The sequence below is a fragment of the Phasianus colchicus genome, chromosome 4, assembly GCF_987193195.1.
Source record: "Phasianus colchicus chromosome 4, bPhaCol1.hap1.1, whole genome shotgun sequence".
Taxonomy (NCBI): Eukaryota; Metazoa; Chordata; class Aves; order Galliformes; family Phasianidae; genus Phasianus; species Phasianus colchicus.
Genome location: NC_143439.1, coordinates 17,754,076 through 17,773,293, shown reverse-complemented (window position 1 = coordinate 17,773,293; position 19,218 = coordinate 17,754,076). Strand labels below are relative to the sequence as shown.

General features: G+C 35.1%; 1 protein-coding gene across 2 annotated transcripts; it reads right to left on the bottom strand.

Annotated features, from left to right (window-relative positions):
* Positions 1 to 748: 748 nt before the first annotated feature.
* Positions 749 to 15,893, bottom strand: LOC149918096 (uncharacterized). Of its 2 annotated transcripts, XR_016466374.1 has the most exons (5): positions 15,787 to 15,893; positions 10,565 to 10,629; positions 1,776 to 1,839; positions 1,324 to 1,383; positions 749 to 1,046 (listed from the first exon to the last, which is right to left on the bottom strand). XR_016466374.1 is itself a non-coding variant. In XM_090140064.1 (4 exons), exons 1-4 carry the CDS (start codon positions 15,877 to 15,879, stop codon positions 960 to 962), a joined length of 309 nt encoding a protein of 102 aa, XP_089996190.1. In that variant the 5' UTR covers positions 15,880 to 15,893; the 3' UTR covers positions 749 to 959. The 2 variants fall into 2 exon arrangements, 1 of the variants encoding a protein (XP_089996190.1); XM_090140064.1 differs by lacking the exon at positions 1,324 to 1,383.
* Between the last annotated feature and the right edge of the window lie 3,325 nt (positions 15,894 to 19,218).

The window sequence follows — 19,218 nt, the reverse complement described above, 5'->3', positions numbered from 1 at the left end:
ATAAAAGTTTATTATAAATGTTTAATTAAGCTGACAAGAGTTTCAGCTCACTCTGAAATTAATAAGCAAAAATATATATTACAGTATACTATATTTACTAATATAAATTTCTAGATGGCTTTTAAAATAAACTCAAATGTGAGCTGGCCAAAGTATTATATCACATTGGCACAAATATTCTACAAGTATTTATATTTCATGTCATACAGCACTTAAATAACCTGTTAATGGTAATTTTGGGATTTAGCTAGAACAGAAAAGGTTTTAGGAAGGAAAACATTGTTTTATATGCTTCTACTGATTGCTTCTGAGATACTCTTTCTGGGATGAAAAGAAAAAAGTTATGTTTTCTATACGTAACATGGCAAAATATGGGTATAACCAATTTTTCTTGATAAACCATTTAATGAAAGACAGCTTCCAAATGCACAATTGCCAGCCAGCAGATTGATTTCACCAAGAATCATGAGGAGAAAATTTTCCACTTTATATTGCATTTCTTGAAAAGTCCTGCTTTGGACACTAAAAAGTTAAGATACAATTCCAAATGGGACCATGGCACAAAACTGGTCATTTTAGGATCCAACATGGCAGACCACCAGCGTCAACAAAAAAAAAAAGGAGAAGTGGATGGAAAATATTTTTTTCCGTCTTTAAAAAGATGAAATGCAGAAAATATAAACAAAAAGCACTGTCAAGTTATGGGAACTTTACCTTGTAAAGAAGAAATTTGTCTTCTTTCCCTTGAGGTTACAGTCTAAAATGAAGTTTGAGAGGATAAAAGACCTGGGAGCTGAAGGTATCTCAAGAAGTTCTTGCAACAAAGGAGCAAAGCATGATATGTGAGCAAAGCAGTCATGCATAAAAAAGTACCAGAAATCTATTTATATATTACAGACACAAACAATTCCTCTCAATATTCACTTCTGACCATTGACCATGTCTATCCAGTCAATAGGCTATCCAGCTCTGTTCTTTGTTGTTTTGTTCAATGGCGAAGTGATGTGAAATGCCTTGGGGACTGGACTGTAGCACATGCTCTTCACCTGCATGGAGACATGAAAATGATAAGGGAACATCATTGTCCTGCCTGCTCAATATCTGTCTCAAATTGTTATGTCTTTGTACAAGTGGATCTCTAAGCAGTAGATGGCAAATGTTTTTATTTCAGGTTTTCAGTTCATCGTGTATGGCTGCACTAAGCAGCCATTTTTATTTATTTACTTACTTTACTAACACAATTACTGTGTAGACACAGGTTGAATAAGAGAGCTGAACTTTATTGTATTTGACTTTTTCCAGACACACTGCAATGATACTCACTGAGTAAAGATACTCTCTGTCTTAAAGGCATAATTAAAATGATGAACAGAAATGAACAACCTGAAGTTGAGAGAGAAGAAAGATACAGGTTTCAATTACACATGTCAATACTGAATACATATAATACTGATCACAGATAATAATGAGGTATAAAACAAAACATTAAAGTCAATTTTCTGCATCTACTCCACTGTGCCAGTTACCCCCCCCCCCCCTTTTCTTAAGAACCCAGGCAAAAATCCTACAACTATACCATGATTTTTAATGTTTTGCTGCAAGGTTGCACTATGAAGCAAACAAGGTGTTCCTAATGGTCTCATAAAGTTACTATACAGAAAAGAAGATTAATGACCAATCTCACAACAGCTCAGTGCAAATTTTTCCTCAAACAACAAGGCCTCAGATTTTGTTGTAGCTGTTGTTACATTTTTTTTACTAATGGTACCACTTACATAGAGGTATTGTAATACTACTTCTGGATGCATTCCTGTAAACTTGCCATTTCCTTCAGTATAGCTGGAAAAACAGAAAACATAAGCATTATGTATATATCTCTATAAGATGACTATTTTTTGCTGAAGTTCACCTACAAGTGGCTAAGCCATTAATGTCTGAGTAATGGATTTAGAATAGAAATACTACTACAGTAGAAATGAATCTTGGTCTTAGTGGTGTCAACAGAAACTGCTAGTACAGTGAGTCAAGACAGTAATCCAGATAGTTTGAGAGTAATATGCTTCACAGGTTTTGAATTACTTAATGAAGACTATCATGTCTACTCTATGCTAGAACATTAGAGAGAATTTTTACATAATTTACAATTGAGTATTTAACTATTTCTAAAACCTCACTACCCAAATTTACACTGTAAAATATCCCATTGTCTGCAAGACTGTTGTTACTAACAAAAAATATCATGCTAGCACTTCCTAGCTACAAAGGACAAGCAGGTGAATGAAACAGAAAAAAACAGTAGCATACTAGAAGCCAATACTTAGAAAGTCTTGTAAAAACCTTATTCTCATGAGAGAGTAGATCAAAGCACATCATTACAATGATACCTGGGAGTTCGACTTGACAATCTCTGGAGGTCCCTTCCAACCCCAACAATTCTGTGATTCTGTGATAACCTACACTTGGAAGTCTACACTTAATAGGGGATATTTGGATCATGGTATAACTTTATTCATTTGTTTAAAACTTACATATCCCAATTAATATCCTAGAAATTACAGTGCATATGATAATTTGCCTTAAGTAGAGGAACTGGATGGAAGACAAAAACTTTCCTTCTTACCACAGTGTTCAATGTTTGATATTAGCTTACTTAAAAACAGCAGAGCTAGTTGACGTTTGTTGCTACTTATCTCCGGCATGGACTCTCCAATGGCCACTACTTCTGTTTCAAGGACCTATCTGACTACTTTTGATTTGCCTTATGCTACTACCTACATTGCTTTCTGCAGAGGCCTTTATTTTTTTCCTCTCCTCACATCAACTTACATTCTATTAGTTTTATCCACAAGTTTTAGAAAATCAGATTTGTTACATAGATTTCCTTTGCTTGGGCAGCACAGATAACAAGTATAACACAGACGCAGGTCCAAAAGAAACTGGTCTTCCAGCTTCCCTACCTAAAAATTTTATGATTTTTAGTCCAGATCACCCATCGTGTATCTACCAAGAATTAATTGGTTAATTGCTTTTTAAGTGCAGGATGTTCTGGAAATTCCTTGTATGCTCTATAAGGACATTTGGCAGTTTATACATTTCATGACTTCATTATTTGGAGAGGTTTTTTTCCTTTGAAGCTCTAAGATTCCATAAAAGATCGTTTCAAAAAGTAAAATAAAGGAAGTCCTTATACACACATTTACAAGAGATTTTGTTTACCTCTACCATAGACTGCACCAGTTGAAAATGTTGTGTGTATAGGTGGTTGGATTTATTTAGACATCAACTGGATGAAAGAGGAAAAAAGGAAAGGGTAGGGTAGGGTAGTTATAGGACAAGAAATGTTACAGTTTCAACCTAAAGTAAGGAAAACTAGGCTAGTAAATGGAAGATGAATGCCCTTTAAAACTTCAGTTAAGATATATATATTTTTTTAAATTACTTAATTGTAGCAGGAGTTCAGAAGCCTTTTGAGCATAGAGGAAGGTTATTTACCATTGTTATTGCATCATCACAGCTTGTTACAACTACCAGATGTCTCCCAGTCTTCAAAGTCGTGCTAGCTTGTGGGTGAGTTTCATGGCAGAGGAAGATGTTACAAGAGATAAGAGAGGATAATACCTCAGATCTTTTGCCTCGATTTTGGAAATGACAAAAAAACCCCAAACAATTAGCAGAGAATAGAGTCTTGATGGTTGTGAAAAATCAGTAGTTTTCAGTGTCAAGACATTTCCCTAACCTCTCTTTGCTAAGCTAATTTCTATTCTTCCAGTGACATCTTTAACAATTTGATTGCTCATTATGTAGTCCTATTACTTTGCTTATATTCAACATTTCCAAAAATGAAGTGATCATAAATACAGACAGTATTTTCCTGGATTTTTTTCCTCCTAATTGGATGCATACATCTTATGTTTGGATTGTCTACCTCATTCACAGATGTATTCAGAATTATTCAACATAATTTCAACAGTTTTCTATTCTCAACATTGTCTTCAAAGGCATGGTGGAAAAAAGGCATAAATCACTAGAAAGAAGAGAATCTAAGGTGAGAGGAAAGTCCTAAATTGCTAAAAGTATTCAGTGGTGCCAAATACTTTCTTGATAAGGTTCAACCAAAAGGGTTCTCAAGATAGGTATTCAAAGGCATGTAGTTGACTTACAAGGGCTGTTTTTCAATAGAAATACCACCTACAGATGTTTTGGAAGAATCCAATTTGGAATATGTTTCACTTGTTCCAGTTATCAGGTGTATCCTGACATTCACATTAAAAGTCAAACTCCACTGACAATTTAACACATATAGATACAAATAGTCTTTCCAGGAGAGCTGTATCAGCCTGGGAAGGTTTGAAAATCAGAGAGAGATTGCAGCTAGTCCAGCCCCTGAGCCCATATGTAAATGGTGCTAAGGTCCATATTCTATAGAGTCATTTTCTCAAAATTTTTGCCTTTAGTTTTACTGTGTTATTCTTGATTACTCACATTGATTAGCTTGAGCTGTATCAAATAATTGATTAGAAATTGATTTCTGTTTTGAATCATTAAGGCTGTTACCTTATTTGTTCTATCAAGATTTTCCAATGTATCTCTAAGGAATTATTATAATTTATTTCATAAGGGATGGATTCCATGACATTTTCTTTAATTTATTTTAATTATTATTTCATGCTTTAATTAATTTGCTGTTAATGGGAGATGTCTGCAAATTTGATCAGTTTTGTTGAGGATAGAAATGCATTGTATTTGTGAAGTTACCTGCTAGCCAAAGTTGATACTGAATTTCTGACCATAAAATGTGCGTGTTTCAATCATCTGAAGGTACTATTTTAAATAACTTAGTGTTATAATCTTTGGAGTATACTTCCCTCTCACTGTGTTTCAGTTTAATATTACTCAGAAAAGAAAGGTCTTGACCATTCAGTTCTTACTCTCTTTTCAAAATTCATAATGGATTTTTTACATCTACCAAAGGAAAAGTATCTGAACGCCAAAGTGATAACAACATGATAATGCAATTTCCGTTTCAAAGAAACATTGCTTTATAATATTACTATTGTCATTTCTGAAGAAGAAACATGTTTTGATTCGTTAGGTACCAGTCTTGCTGTGTTGCCAGAAGAGAGATGTTTTTTTCTACACAAATAGAACAGAGCAAGAAAACACAAATTTCACTCCTCAGTTTCAAGAATGTGTGTCTGTGTTCACAGATACCTGCAGTGTTTAAACAGGAGAGATGAATTTTGAAGTATGTAGCCCTGATTGAAAAAATAATTCCAAGCTAATAATAACAAAAGGATTAGGGATAACGCTCAAAAATTTCTGGAATAACTTCAGAGTTCTGATAAGAAAATAATAAAAGGAGGAAGAAAAGCAGTCTGGTTAGAATCCAAGATAAATACTGCATTAAGAATAATCCAGAAGTCATACTGAAGAATCAGCAGTGGCAGAGATACTGAAATTTACATACAACAATTTTCACAGACATTCAGGAGTGGAATAAAAAGAAAAACAACCTCTTTTATATACACATTATATATATTACATATATAGTTATATATAAAACAAGGCGATTGACCCATTATTTTTGCCAAATGTAGCAGTGATCGGGTCAGATATCGTTGTATGTTTGGTCCTAGTGGTCAAAGGCTATGCAGTTCAGGAGTTCCCCTTGTAAGCAAAGATCCTTCACTACAGGAGCAACAAATCAGAGAGAAACTATTTTCTTTCTATATTCTTTCACATACTTTCGATCTGAATTCAACACAGGTAATCCAGACATCACTGGCAAGGGGAACAGAAAGTGTTTTTTTTAATATGTTAACAGCAAATGGAGGACCAAACGTAACACTGATCTGTTACTTGTTTCAAAGACAGGTAAAAAAAAAAAAGACCCCGATAATTACAAACCTGTCAGTTTCACTTCAATGCTTAGTGAAATCATAAAGACTATTCTGGGAGTTGCTGAAAAACACTTGAAAAACAATGCAGTCAATTGACATATAGACAACACAGGTTTACAAGGCTAATTTTCTTAATTTCCTTTAATTATGAGGTTAGTCATCTTAATTGACCAAGGGAAACCAGTTGATGTAATATTTTGGATTGGAAAACAGTAAAGTTTTCAGTGTTGTTTGTCACAGTATCCTTCTGGACAAAATGTTCAGTGCAAAGCCAGAAAGGTACTCAATGGGTGAACAATTGGCTGACTGGTAATTCTCAGAGCATACTGGATTAGATCAGACTGGCAGCCAGTCACTATTGGGGTTCTTCAGGGCTCCATTTTAGGGCCAATTTTGTATCGTAAAATATCAGGATGTAGTACTTGAATGGATACTAACTGTAGGCCTCATAAAGGCCTATATAGCTCCTCCCGAGGAAGTGGAGGGGCAGTGCTGATCTATGCTGCCTGGTGACAGCAAAAAGAGCTGGGGGAAACAGAGTGCAGCAACATGAGGGGAGGGTCAGGTGGGTGTTAGGAAGAGGCTCTTCACCAGAAGGCAGGGGGCACGGAACAGGCTGCCCATGGCAGTGGTAACAGCCACAGGCTGCCAGAGTTCAAGGAACATTTGGACAACGCTCTCAGACATAGGGTTTTAATTTTCATTAGCACTGGGGTGGGGCCAAGAGTTAGACTCTTGCTTGAAAATAGTTGAGTGGAAGAGTGAAATCCTTTGCTTCAGCAGGAAAGAACAATTCCACCCAGAAAATGAGAAAAAATGTGTAGGTGATCATCTTTACACATATACGATTTTCTGCAATACAGCATTAGCTAACAGTAGATGAGTAAAAGAAAAAAAAGTGGTGAAGTTGATGTTTACATGTTTGGAAATTTGATTTCTTATGTATAATAAATTATATCAGAAAGCATGGTTTTATTTTCTCTCTCAGTGCATTCTTTTCCCTCACATTTCTACATTTAACTACCATACTAACAAACCACCAGAAAATTCAAAAACAATACAAACTCTTGAGTTCTTCATGACTATTACATGCTAATCAGAACAGAAAAGCAACCAGTTTGTCACATTTTAGCATTTGGGTTTACTGACAAATCAGTACATTTTTCTACAATATGTTTTCATAAATAAGTTAAAAATAACATGTTTAATCTTAAAATTAAAGCACATCTGAGAATACCATATGACTGCACCTTCTGAGTAGTAAAAGCCAAGCATAAACTTTTATGAGAATCCCTCATTAAGGAGACAGTAATTTAGGATAAATTTAACTTTATACTAATCCTCTAAAATGATTTTGTAATCAAATATTTGACCAAATATATGATACCCAATTAATGTAATCATATTTGGATTAGGAAGACAGATAGGCTTTGAAAATATCAAGTTCTAGTTGAAGTCTCATATATCCAATAATTCTTTGCAATAAAATATTTATTTCATTACATTCAATACTTTATTGACCTTACAATGTTTTAGTGAATGGGCTGTGCTAATACATTTGAAATACTTCAAATCATACATTTCTATCCAGAATTACGTCTCATTTTAAATTTTTTTTCATGTTTATATTCTAACACATTTCCTGAGGTGAAAGTTTGGGGAGGGGGCTTTTAGGGACTATCTCATTGAGCTTTTATATTTAGTTTTTAACTTGTCAACCTGTCTTTCTTCAGTTAAGTCAGTAGCCAGCTTTGAGCAAGCAATATCTGGACTTAAGATTATATATATTACAAACTATATATATATATATATATATATATATATAAATAATCTATGTACTATATGCTATCTATATTTTTATATATTATAATTATTATATTTCATATTATATATAATTTAAAGTTTACATATTATATAAATAAATATAAATATGGACTTATTTACCTATAATAAATTCGCTTTCAGTTGTATATGTAGATTTCATATTTTTTATATATACACATATTTATTATATACATCTATCTATACACACACACACACACACACACACACCTGAAAGCATTTTTCTTTTTTCTCATTCAATGCCTGATTTGGCCCAGAAAAAGCAGAAACATTTTCTTAAAGAAATATGATATTCTAATCAGTAATCCACATTGTGAACGGGTAAAACAGTTCATTATTCAACTTCAGTTTACTGGATTTTTATTTTTTTTTTTTAATATGGTGTGTGTGCATCACTATTCACAGTTTTAGTCAGAGACAGAAAGGGGACTAGATCACAAAGATGAAATTGGTTTTATGATGAAGTGCCTCTTACAGTTCATGTATAAGTCCTAAATAATGAGCTCATAAGTACACAGTGAGCCTGGTTAGTTCAACTGGTGGAAGTGATTCCCAAGTCAGTTGACTCATATAAAGAAAGAACAAGTAAGAACTCCGAATTTGCAATATATGTGAAAGATCTAATCATATTTCAAGTATGCATGAGTAATGTATAAAGGAAGTATATTTGCATTTATTCAAGAGATGGAAAGGGTGACCAATCACTGTAAAATAAATACCTAGTTCTTGTAGAAAATTTATTTTGTTGATGCTAAAAGACCTTCAAAATGAAATATTCAATACAAAGTGAAATGCAGCACTAGAAAATTTTAATTAAAAAAAGTGCTAGAGATTTTTTCCCATAAGCCTATGTTGACAGACATGCAATGGGGAAAGTGATCAGAAAAAATAAAGAGAAGATTAACAGTTTATTCATTAGTTATTTTCTTTATAGATTGTGAGAAAAATTTGCCTACACAGAATATAAATAAAATCAGTGGTCTCAAAAACCAGTATTCTTAATAATAATCTCATAGATAATGAATTAATTTTAAATTATGAAAATGATAAAGAATCCATTAGTAATGCTGCTCTCAGGATTAATAATGAAAATGATTATTGTGAATACAGTGGAGAAGAAATGTTTCCATTCTACATGGAAGAAAATTGTATAAACAACAGGTAAATTAAAGTTAACTAGGAAAGGCAAGAAGATATATGCTAATAATGAAGTGATAGCAACTACAGACAACGATCGAATAAATTTAAAATAGAATGTGTTGAAAGCAACATAGAATTATTAAACTATGAAAAATATGGATGCCAACCTATATTTTCTTATCAACACTGCTGGCTCACGTTGAGTTTTTCATTAACCAACACTCCTTATCCTTGGTTTGCTTGCAAACCAGTCACTGCCCAGCCTGTAATTATTTTTAGGATTGCCCCAGTCAATGTGCAGAAGTTCACAGTTGGCTTTGTTGAACTTGATCAAGTTGGCATGGGCCCACATGTACGTATCTCTTCCCTCTAGTGGATCAACTGTACCACTCAGCTTGGTGTCATCTCCAAACCACCGAAGGTGCACTCAGTGCCACTATCCACGTTGCCTTCAAAGCTGTTAAATAGCACTGGTCCCAGCATCAATCCCTGAAACACCTCGTCACCAGTGTCTACTTGGACATTGAGCTGTGGACCAGAATTCCCTAAGTGCGACCATCGAGCCAGTATCTTATCCAGCTAGTGGTCCATCCATCAAATCCATTTTTCTCTATTTTGGTGACCATGATGTCATGTGAGACAGCAAATGCTTTGCACAAGTCCAGGTAGATGACATCAGTTGCTCTTCGTTTATTCACAGACATTGTAACTTCATCATAAAAGACCAAGTTAGTAAGGCATGACCTACCCTTGGCAAAGTTACCCATGGGTTACCACCCATCAACTTATCATTACGTGCCTTAAAAAGGTCTTCAGGAGGATCTGCTCCACAATCTTGTCAGGTACAGAGGTGAGACTGACTTGCCTGTAGTTCCCTTTTTTTTTCCACCCTTATTGAAAAAGGGAGTTGTGTTTCCCCTCTTCCAGTCAGTGAGAACTTCACCAGAATAGAAAAGGGCAAACATGACCCCTATGTTCCTTATATTATGCTTTGAAACTTTATTCACCTATGGAATTTAAGAGTACACAATAATTTTTATAAAAGGAAAGATGCATGGCATATTATTTTTATTACAAGAGGTATTTTTTCTTGAATTTACAGCTGGCATTTCCTAATCCATTAGGAAATACAATCGTTGTGAATAAAGTTATTTTACTATATTTATTCTCATTATTAACTGATCATCACATGTGGAATTTAGATCTCATTCTCTAGATATTTAAAGGGAAATTTGGATTGAATAAGAACACTGAAAGAAATTTTTCATATACTAGATGTTTAATAATTATGGTTTTTAGCCATTCATGATTTAAGAAACTACACCCATCTCCAGAAATTACCATTAAGGCATTCCTAAATAGAATTCCAAGCAGCTGCTTTTCACTGAAAATAACAAATTGGTTTCTTTCAATACTTAGTATAAAATGTTGGTTAGAATGAACTAACAATAACAGCAACATGCATCTACTATACAAAGCTATATCTTTGACATTTATCAGTCTACAAAAAGAAGTGTCAAATGGCAAGCTGCTACAGAAATCAAGGAAAATTAAGTGATCATATACTTGCTTTTTTGTTGTTGTTCAACCTGAGGGTGGCAACCAATACTCATTTAAATTTCAGTAGTCAAAAATTTCATCTTTGTAGAATGATGAACAGCATTCTAAAAAGGAAACATTACCTGAATGGTGCTTTCATCTCTCCTTGAAGGTACAAAAGGAAGGAGTTACCTATGGATATTCTGTGCTGGAAACAGGAGAAAGAGGGAAATACTGTCTACAAGTAGAAAATTACAAAGCATACTTGGATAAGGCAAGTTCAGACCCAGAAGAACACAGACTGCTATATTAGATAACTTCACTCAGTACTCTAAAAATGACTGTAAGAACTAAGAAGGGCATAGTTGTGAGTTTCAAACAGCAGTGAGGGCACAATGCAACAGAGTTGGAGGAGAAATTCTATTTTGTTTCTGTGTACAGTATTTAAGAAAAAGGAGGGGGAGAGCCAGGAATTTAGAAAACACCTGACATTATTATTATTATTATTATTATTTTTATCTTCAGCACCTATGTAACAGAAAAGAATTTACCACTGCTGTAGATATCCACAGGATCTAGAAGCTACCTATTCATACACAGTTGTCATGGTTTTATGATTTTTGCCATCTGTAATCCACATCATAACATCATGTAGATTATTGGGAGTTCAGGCGTTAATCCTCTAGTTTCATGGATTGTGAATAGTTCTGCGTACCTGGTTCCTAGAAGAGAACTACAAACTCGAAAGAACTTTGCATTTCCAATTTCTGTTCAGAGGGAAAGATAAAAACTGTTCAGCAATCGAGACCTCTCTCTCTCTCTTTCCCTTCTGCTTATCCCAGCTAGACATCTCACTTTCAGCGTAACATTAAGGCCTTCAGTTTTTGAACACTCTCCCTCATTTTACTTGATTTATTAGCTTCAATTCCAATTATATTGCATTATATTGTGTTATCTTGTATGCCAATGTCTTTTCTAGTAAATTAGCTTTCCTCCTCAGATCTTTGCTGCTGTTTTGCTTCTAGGCCCATCTTCCTACCCTTTCCGTTTTTCCCCTTTTCCAGGGCATAGGTCCATGGTCCCCCAGCCCCAGACACAGAATTGGGCCAAACCAGCCTGTAAACCATTGACATTGATTACCTTTTATCTTACCTCTCTCAAAAGCAGAAGCACAAAAATATCAAAGTGATCGTTCTTACTGGCAATATCCAGCTCCCTTGAAAAGGACAAAAGCCACAGGGCATGCACGTGGTGGTTGGATAATAACAAAAGCCACCTTTCTGAATGAAACCTTGGAACTAGCAGCTGGTGTTAAAGGATATGCAGCACTTTGGCTGGGCCAGGGCCGTAGCTTACTGAGGATTATGGAGCACAGGAGTTTGAGTACTGTATAGATTTCACTGTAACAATCTCACTGACTAGAATAGGCTGCCCAGGGAGGTTGTGGAGTCTCCATCTCTGGAGATATTCAAGACCCGCCTGGACGCCTACCTGTGCAACCTGGTGTAGGGAACCTGCTTTGGCAGGGGGGTTGGACTCGATGATCTCTGGAGGTCCCTTCCAACCCCTACAATTCTGTGACAACATTTAAAAAAAAAATCTATTTACTGATTTGAAAATAGTTCCCTAACAGCACCATGCTAGAAAGCAAAAAACCTTATTCTGTGAAGTATCCTTTTTTAACAGGTATACACCAGATAATTAGGCCCCTATTCATTAGGCAGAAACATTTATTTCAATTGAATATTTGGTCAGTTTGGTCTGAAAAGACCAAAGTACTACTCAGTGCTGTCATAGATAAGATTCAGGCATTCCCAGTCCCTACAACACCAAAGTAGAGCTGCAGAAATTTTTAGGTATATTGGGATACTGGTGTTCCTTTATACCTCTTTTAGCACAGCTGCTGACACCATTATACGGACTCACAAAAAAAAGGGGCAACTATGGGACTGGGAGAGAACGGAACACGAGGCTTTCCAACTGGCAAGTTAAACAGGCTCAGGCATTGGATACATCTGATCCTACCCTCCCAGCTGAGTTGGATGTTCACATCACTCAGGATGGCTTTGGCTGGGGCCTGTGGCAATGCCAGAGTACTGTTTGGACCCCCATTGGATTCTGGTCTCAGGTCTGGCACGGAGCAAAAGTAAGATATAGTATGATTGAAAAACAGTTATTGGCTACTTACTCCGCATTACAGGAGGTAGAGCTGATAACCTAAACAGCCAAAAATCATAGTTAAGACCACCCTGCCAGTTCAGAGGTGGGTAAAAGATCTGACCCACATTCCTAAGACAGGGGTAGCCCAGGCACAAACAGTGGCACAATGGGTTGCCTATCTCAGCCAGAGGAATAGTCTAAAAGAACAATTACAGAACCACTAAAAGAAGATCCAAGGCCCAGTGACATATCACAATGTCACAGTAACACACCAAAAGAAACATCGGTCGCTCCACCAGAGAAGAACCCCGTTCAGGAAGGGAATACCCTATTCCTGAAGATATCTATCTGTACAACACTGCAGCTGTTAGATTCAGCCTGGAAAAAACATCTTTTAAAAGCTGTATTTGGGCTTTTCTTTTAAATAAAATAGACATATGAAAAATTCAGATAGAACTACATACTGAAGTGGCATCCCATCAGAATATATGAGATGATCTCTACTTTTAATGTCTCAATGCCATTCATAGAACACTCTCTCAACTTTTGAAGTATTATTGTAGGTTTTAGATTTTGTTCCTTATCCTTATTTTGTTAGAAGCGTGACCACTAGACACAGACCCTGAAATCTAGATGACTCTTCTGCAAACCCCTTAACCATCAACTCATTTTTCTTGAGAGGAGAAACTGAAATTTTATGAAAAACAGCCACATCTGCTGTAGTGACATGGGAACTTAAGTTCATAGGACTTGCAGAAGACAGAGAAAAGTTTGTGAAGTCTGCCAGCTATAGAGAATGCCCTAGATTTCCATCTTAAAAAAGAGCAAGTTAGTTATAAATCAGAAAAAAATGGTTAGCTTAGGAAGCAACAAAGAGAATAATGGAACGTTTTCATCTTGTATGCTCTGTATGCAGTAGTGCCATTTAGTTATGTGCAACTGTTAAATCCATGTGTATTCAATCAAAATTTCATTTATCAACTCTGTGATAAATCATTTAACATAATCCAGTTTCATTCACATAACATACTAATTATTTCTCTTCCCAACCCAAGTTCATTTAGCAGTTATGAAACCTGGACATTTCCATGCATATGGTGTCACTTTGCGGTCATTTAACCATAAACTCAGGAGTGTATGTCAAAAGCAATGACACATCCAATTCCATTTTGATCACAGTAATTTTGAAGCAGGGCAACATTCTTTCCAATACATGTATGAGTTTTTGATGAATTAATGTGCAATTTATATGCTCACTATGAAGATGACATTATTTAAAGGTTGTTCTTCAATTATGTGTGCATGTTTGAGGTGAGCTTGTGCATCAGTCCACTAAAACTACTTTTGATTACAGAATCCTCTAAGAACACAGCAGTACCATGTTCTACTACACACATTTTCTGAGTCTCCATTCCCTGCTCATCCTTCTCAGAAAGAGTATGATAAAGTTTATCTCTATTGCCACATCTATTTGTGAACAGTTAGTCCTTCATTTGAACATATTCTCTAAAGCTTCACCGGTAATTGTAGAAATAATTAATCGCACTTATAATTTTAGCAACTGTACCAAGTAAAGACTCCACACTACTTGTCAAAACATACAGTGGTAAATGTTTCTTTTGAAATACTCAACTTGTTAATCAATTATCTGTTGAGAATCTGTTTGTTCCAGCCTTTGCAAACAGGGAAATCCTCTTACAAACGTACCTTAGAATATAGAACAACTACTAGATAAATAGCATTCTTCACGTCCAGGAAACCAAACACAAACAGTACTATTAAATTACTTAGAGAAGTAACAGCATCCCTTCAGAATACACATTACAAGGAACAAAATTAAACAACACAAAAGACAAAATATATCAAGTGGTTACTTTAAATCCTCTGAGATTTCCTCAATTAATTAGTCTCAGAATGTACCTTCAAAACCACAAATGTACCTAAGAAGTTTGGAGGGACTGAAGGTTCCGTTTCCTTCTTTTTCACTTTGAGTTCTCTCCGGTTTTTACATTATTACTTATTGACTATTGTTTGTATCCTTTTTGTTTGTTTTTCCGCCCTCTTAGTTCATTTGGCTTTTCTTTCTTCAACTAATTTTTGTTCCCTAAACTACTGTTTCTTTCTTCATGGTTCTTCCATACTCTTCCTTTTTCTTTCATATCATTTTTAGCACAAAAACCTACTGCTTGAGCAGAAAATGAAGGAAACCCAGGGACAAGTCATTTACAGTTTCAACTCTGTCTCTTCATCTGATTTAGAATAGCTACTTCAAGAACTTAACACTTACATTAGGTTTTCAGATGAGGCAAGATGGTTTTTCTTTTCCATGATTCTTCCTCTTATACTCAGGTCATTTTTTCTAATGAAGTATAATTATAATTTTACATTAACAATTTTTGAACTTGGCAGACACAGCTAATGTACGTGCCACATCCATCCTTGTTTTCACTTGTTAGAACTTCACACTTCCCTTTGATGGGCTTTGCCTTGGTAATAAATAAGGGAATTGAATATATGAAAAATGAAAAAAATTCCAAAACTGTCAACAGCGTATTTCTCAGTACTAGAAAAAAGACACTAAGTAAGTGCAAAATCTAATCTTATATGGGAAGATATAAAAGCAGCTACATTCCAAATGAAAAGAATGTGACCATATATTACTAGCCTTCTGTTTTTACAAACCTTATACCACAATAAAATATAAACAAAAACACGATTATATCCTTCATCATTGGCATATCTCTAAAAGATAAGTCACCACTGTGGGAGGAAAAACTGATAAGACTAAGGATGACTTATAGCAGGGTAATATTCTGACTGTGATTAATATTGGTTCTCCTTCAAACATCAGCTGTAAATAAGAAAAATATTGAAAACCCAAGCATGTGCATTTCTGTCGGCATTTATGTATGCCAAGGAATAACCCAAGTGAGTTTGAAGGGAAAGAAATATATACAAAATATCTAGACTGAAATCTGAACCTAAGGAGATAAATTGTGATATTCCTATCTTTACCTTGATCAATGTTAATCTTTTAGTATTCTTGAGATTATGTTGATAACTAGTGTTTTGTAGCTGAGAATGTGCTTCATCATATAGTGTTACTGAGTTCTTTGTAGTTTTAGTTTCCATGGAAGTAAATAGGAAGTACTAGCTTCAGAGTGACCTAAGTAATAGTTGCTAAAAAGGCATTGCAAATCCTCACTCTTAAGTTGTGTATGATCTCTTCCACTCTTCTTTCTGTAGTAGTTTCTCCGTCTGTCCTTTTCTTTCCCCCTTGCACACACTGTACTTTCATCCTTCCAAAGTTAGGACTCTATGCAGAGAAATATACCTACACTTTCCTGTTACATGAAAGATGTTTAGCTACAAATTCTTACTAAAAAAAACACCCTAAAACTCTAGAATTTTATGTTTCCAAAGTCAACAAGCTAGATGAAAACATAAGATAACTAAGCAAAATAAACATTTTAAAGTTCAACTTTCCAGTTATTAATTTCCTCTTCCTGTGCAAAACTTTCTGGAAGGTGCAACTTCATTTGAAATTAATAGAAAAGAGATTTGAGTTTTTAAATAGATTATTTTCTTTAAACGCTTATTGTAAATTAGAAAAACATACACATTTATCATGACAACAAGTGGATATAGAAGTATTTATTAATGACAGGTAATCAGCCTTCTCATGTAATGTGTTTCCCCCCCCCCCCAAAACAGCCTTTGTAGAAGACCTGTGTTGCAGGTAGAAAATTGTGATACCAATACTGATCTTTTGACATCCATTTCCCTTTTCTCCTCTCTTTGGAGGATTAAACATGCTGGAAGAGAAGGAAGACATAATAATCAACTCTGGAACCATGAAATAGTTAAATAAACTGCTTAATCCAAAGGTGTGAAGTTATAAAATAAATGTGCCAAGTAAAGGGCTCAATACTATCAACAACAACAAATCCATTCCACTTTTTTTTCCTTCCATTCATGATCCAAATCCAGTACTTTTGTAATAAACTGAATTGGTTTAAATAAAAAGTGATTGAGAAAAAGACAACTAATTTGTCTTTTCAGCAGGTTTACTGAGAGAATTGGCTGATTAAGAGATATGCCAGTCACAGCCAATGCAGTTTCAAATATTTAGATCATTTCTTTTTGGTAGCACTAAGTTTGATTCAGTCACTCAATTAGTAACTCGCAAGATTAAGCCTGGGGGCTTCTCTCTCCATTTAATCATCTGATGCTTTTCCTGATACTTGTTCCCTTGGGATTTCTGCTTTTCTGAGAATGAGAACTTCTTGGGCAGTATTGCAGTTGGAAAAATTATTGTGGTGAAAATGAGAAAAGAAACAAACAGGGAAAGAACACTCACCTTCACAGGAAAGACTCCACAAAGAAGGGATCTCCAAAAAGAGATTCTTCCCCAGTGGCAGTAAGCCCTCAAATGAGGTCTAGGAGGGGTGAAGCCTGGCTCCACTCCTTACCAGCCATACAGATGAATCACCTTCACCTGCACTCAATGGCTGACTCAGTCCTTTCCTCAGAAGATCAATCAGTGGTTCAGGCTGTGACTCAACAGTTCCCATACAGGTAGTTATCATTACAGTAACCCACCACCTATCACATCATGGTTCACAGCTAACTGAATGCCTCTGGGTCTATAAATAGATTTGCTCCTCCTTATCTGAAGATTATTTACTTTTAATCTGTAAATGTATTTCACATTGTCTGATGAAATCTGGAATTGTCCCACTGTACTGGAAGTGTGAATGTCCCTTTTTTAAACAGATGCTATGTCACATATTTGTCTGCCTGATAAACAAAACTCCCCTTTCTGCCTTCAAAGTGATAACTAACACTGAGTATACAGTTTAATTTAGAGTTAAATGACTCTGCTGAACATGATACCTCTCTATACAGTAATATTTTATAACAATATAAGGAGTATCATTATGTTGATTTTAGAAATTTCATTGAAATCACAAGTAATACTAAGATAACTCTAGACTAATATGAGTTTAACAACTAATGCTCAAATAGTCTAAGAATGTCTAAGTAGACATTTTATGGAATTCAGTTGTGGCTGACTCACAATAATGTTGGTTGTCTGTGCATGACAGCATATTTCTACAATGAGTTGACTAGAGAGAATACTTAGTTACCACCCACTGTCTCTTTTGTGTACTCTAATAAATGTGGACACTAGTAAGAGTTATGCTATGAGTGTGCTAGAAGTACAGTGGCAAAGTTTGTAAATCTGGCTTTCCAGTTTAAAAGTCTTAAACGTAATTTCCACAAGAGTGAGAATCCCCAACATCTGTTGCTAGTGAAAGACATCTAAGTTGCTTCACAGAGCAATAGTCACTGACTGTCATTACTGTGGTTTGGCTAATTCTCACATGACCCAAAGCAGAATCAACACCATCTATGTACTACTAGCATTGTTAAACATAGATGCTCAGCAGAGTCTTTTATGGTGACAGCTTTCTCTGCTCTTACCAGAAGAAATCAACTACCGGAAGTAGTAGTTTAGAAAAAAGGCAATGTAGGTTAACTTCCTTATCTCCTGTGGGGAGATTACTTAAATTGGCTGGCTAGTTATCTTCTCTTGCCAAACACTTTAGTCTTCATACAGACAATAGTTCTTTTGGTAGAGGAATGGCAGAAGTTCTATGCAATTTCTTGTTATTGTATGAAGAACTACAAAGCTGAGCTTGCTAAAAAAAAAAAAACCAGCATGATTTACAAAGAGATCTAGAACCATCTAATGCATGTATTGTAGGGATATATTTTGATTTACCTGAAGCAGATGAAACACTAAATTTCACAGAAAACTTCCTGTGAAAAATACCTTTTCCTGGCCTCCAGTTGGAATATATATATGCAAAAGAAAGCACATCAGTTGTAAACAGAGCTTCAGGAACACTTGTCTAGAATAACATTTCTTGATAACTCTACAAATATAATTTAGACTAGTGTACTTTCCTGAGTTAGTTCGCAGAAACCAAGTAATTGACCAAGGTCAGATTCCAAATTCTCCTCCATAAAGTAATACTACTTGAATATTTGGATAGTAAAGAACACAACAATGTGAATTCAGGTACAATAAGGATATTACATATTTCCATTGCTACTTTTTCAGCATCTTATCACATGAGAAAAAGCCACAGATATAGCATTAAGGACGTTCCTATAAATAATAAAAATATATTGCCTGAAAAAGCATTACATACATGAAAGAAGCAGCATGCTACAACTAGAAGCAAACTGTTAATATAAGTATCCGAAGTACCCTATTTTTCTATTATCTTTTTGTTCAAGTTAAGAGTCAGAGGTGAATAGGTTTAATGTTTATAGACCATTTGAAAAAAAGATGTGGGCACTTGCACATAATTTACAACTATTGTGGACTGAAATTTACAGGCATTTTTAATAGGACGAATATGATTTATCCTTTGCCTGACCTTCCTTCATGAATCTCACTTATGTGAGAAATTGAGCTTTATCTCAGACTAAACAGCGTTGGTTTTACTAGCACAGATTTTTGGAATAGTGAAAGGAGCACTCTGCTGGATCCCCACTGCTAAGATTGCCTCTCACTATTTGAAAACTTAAAGCTGATAACAATATATCAACATTTATGTACACA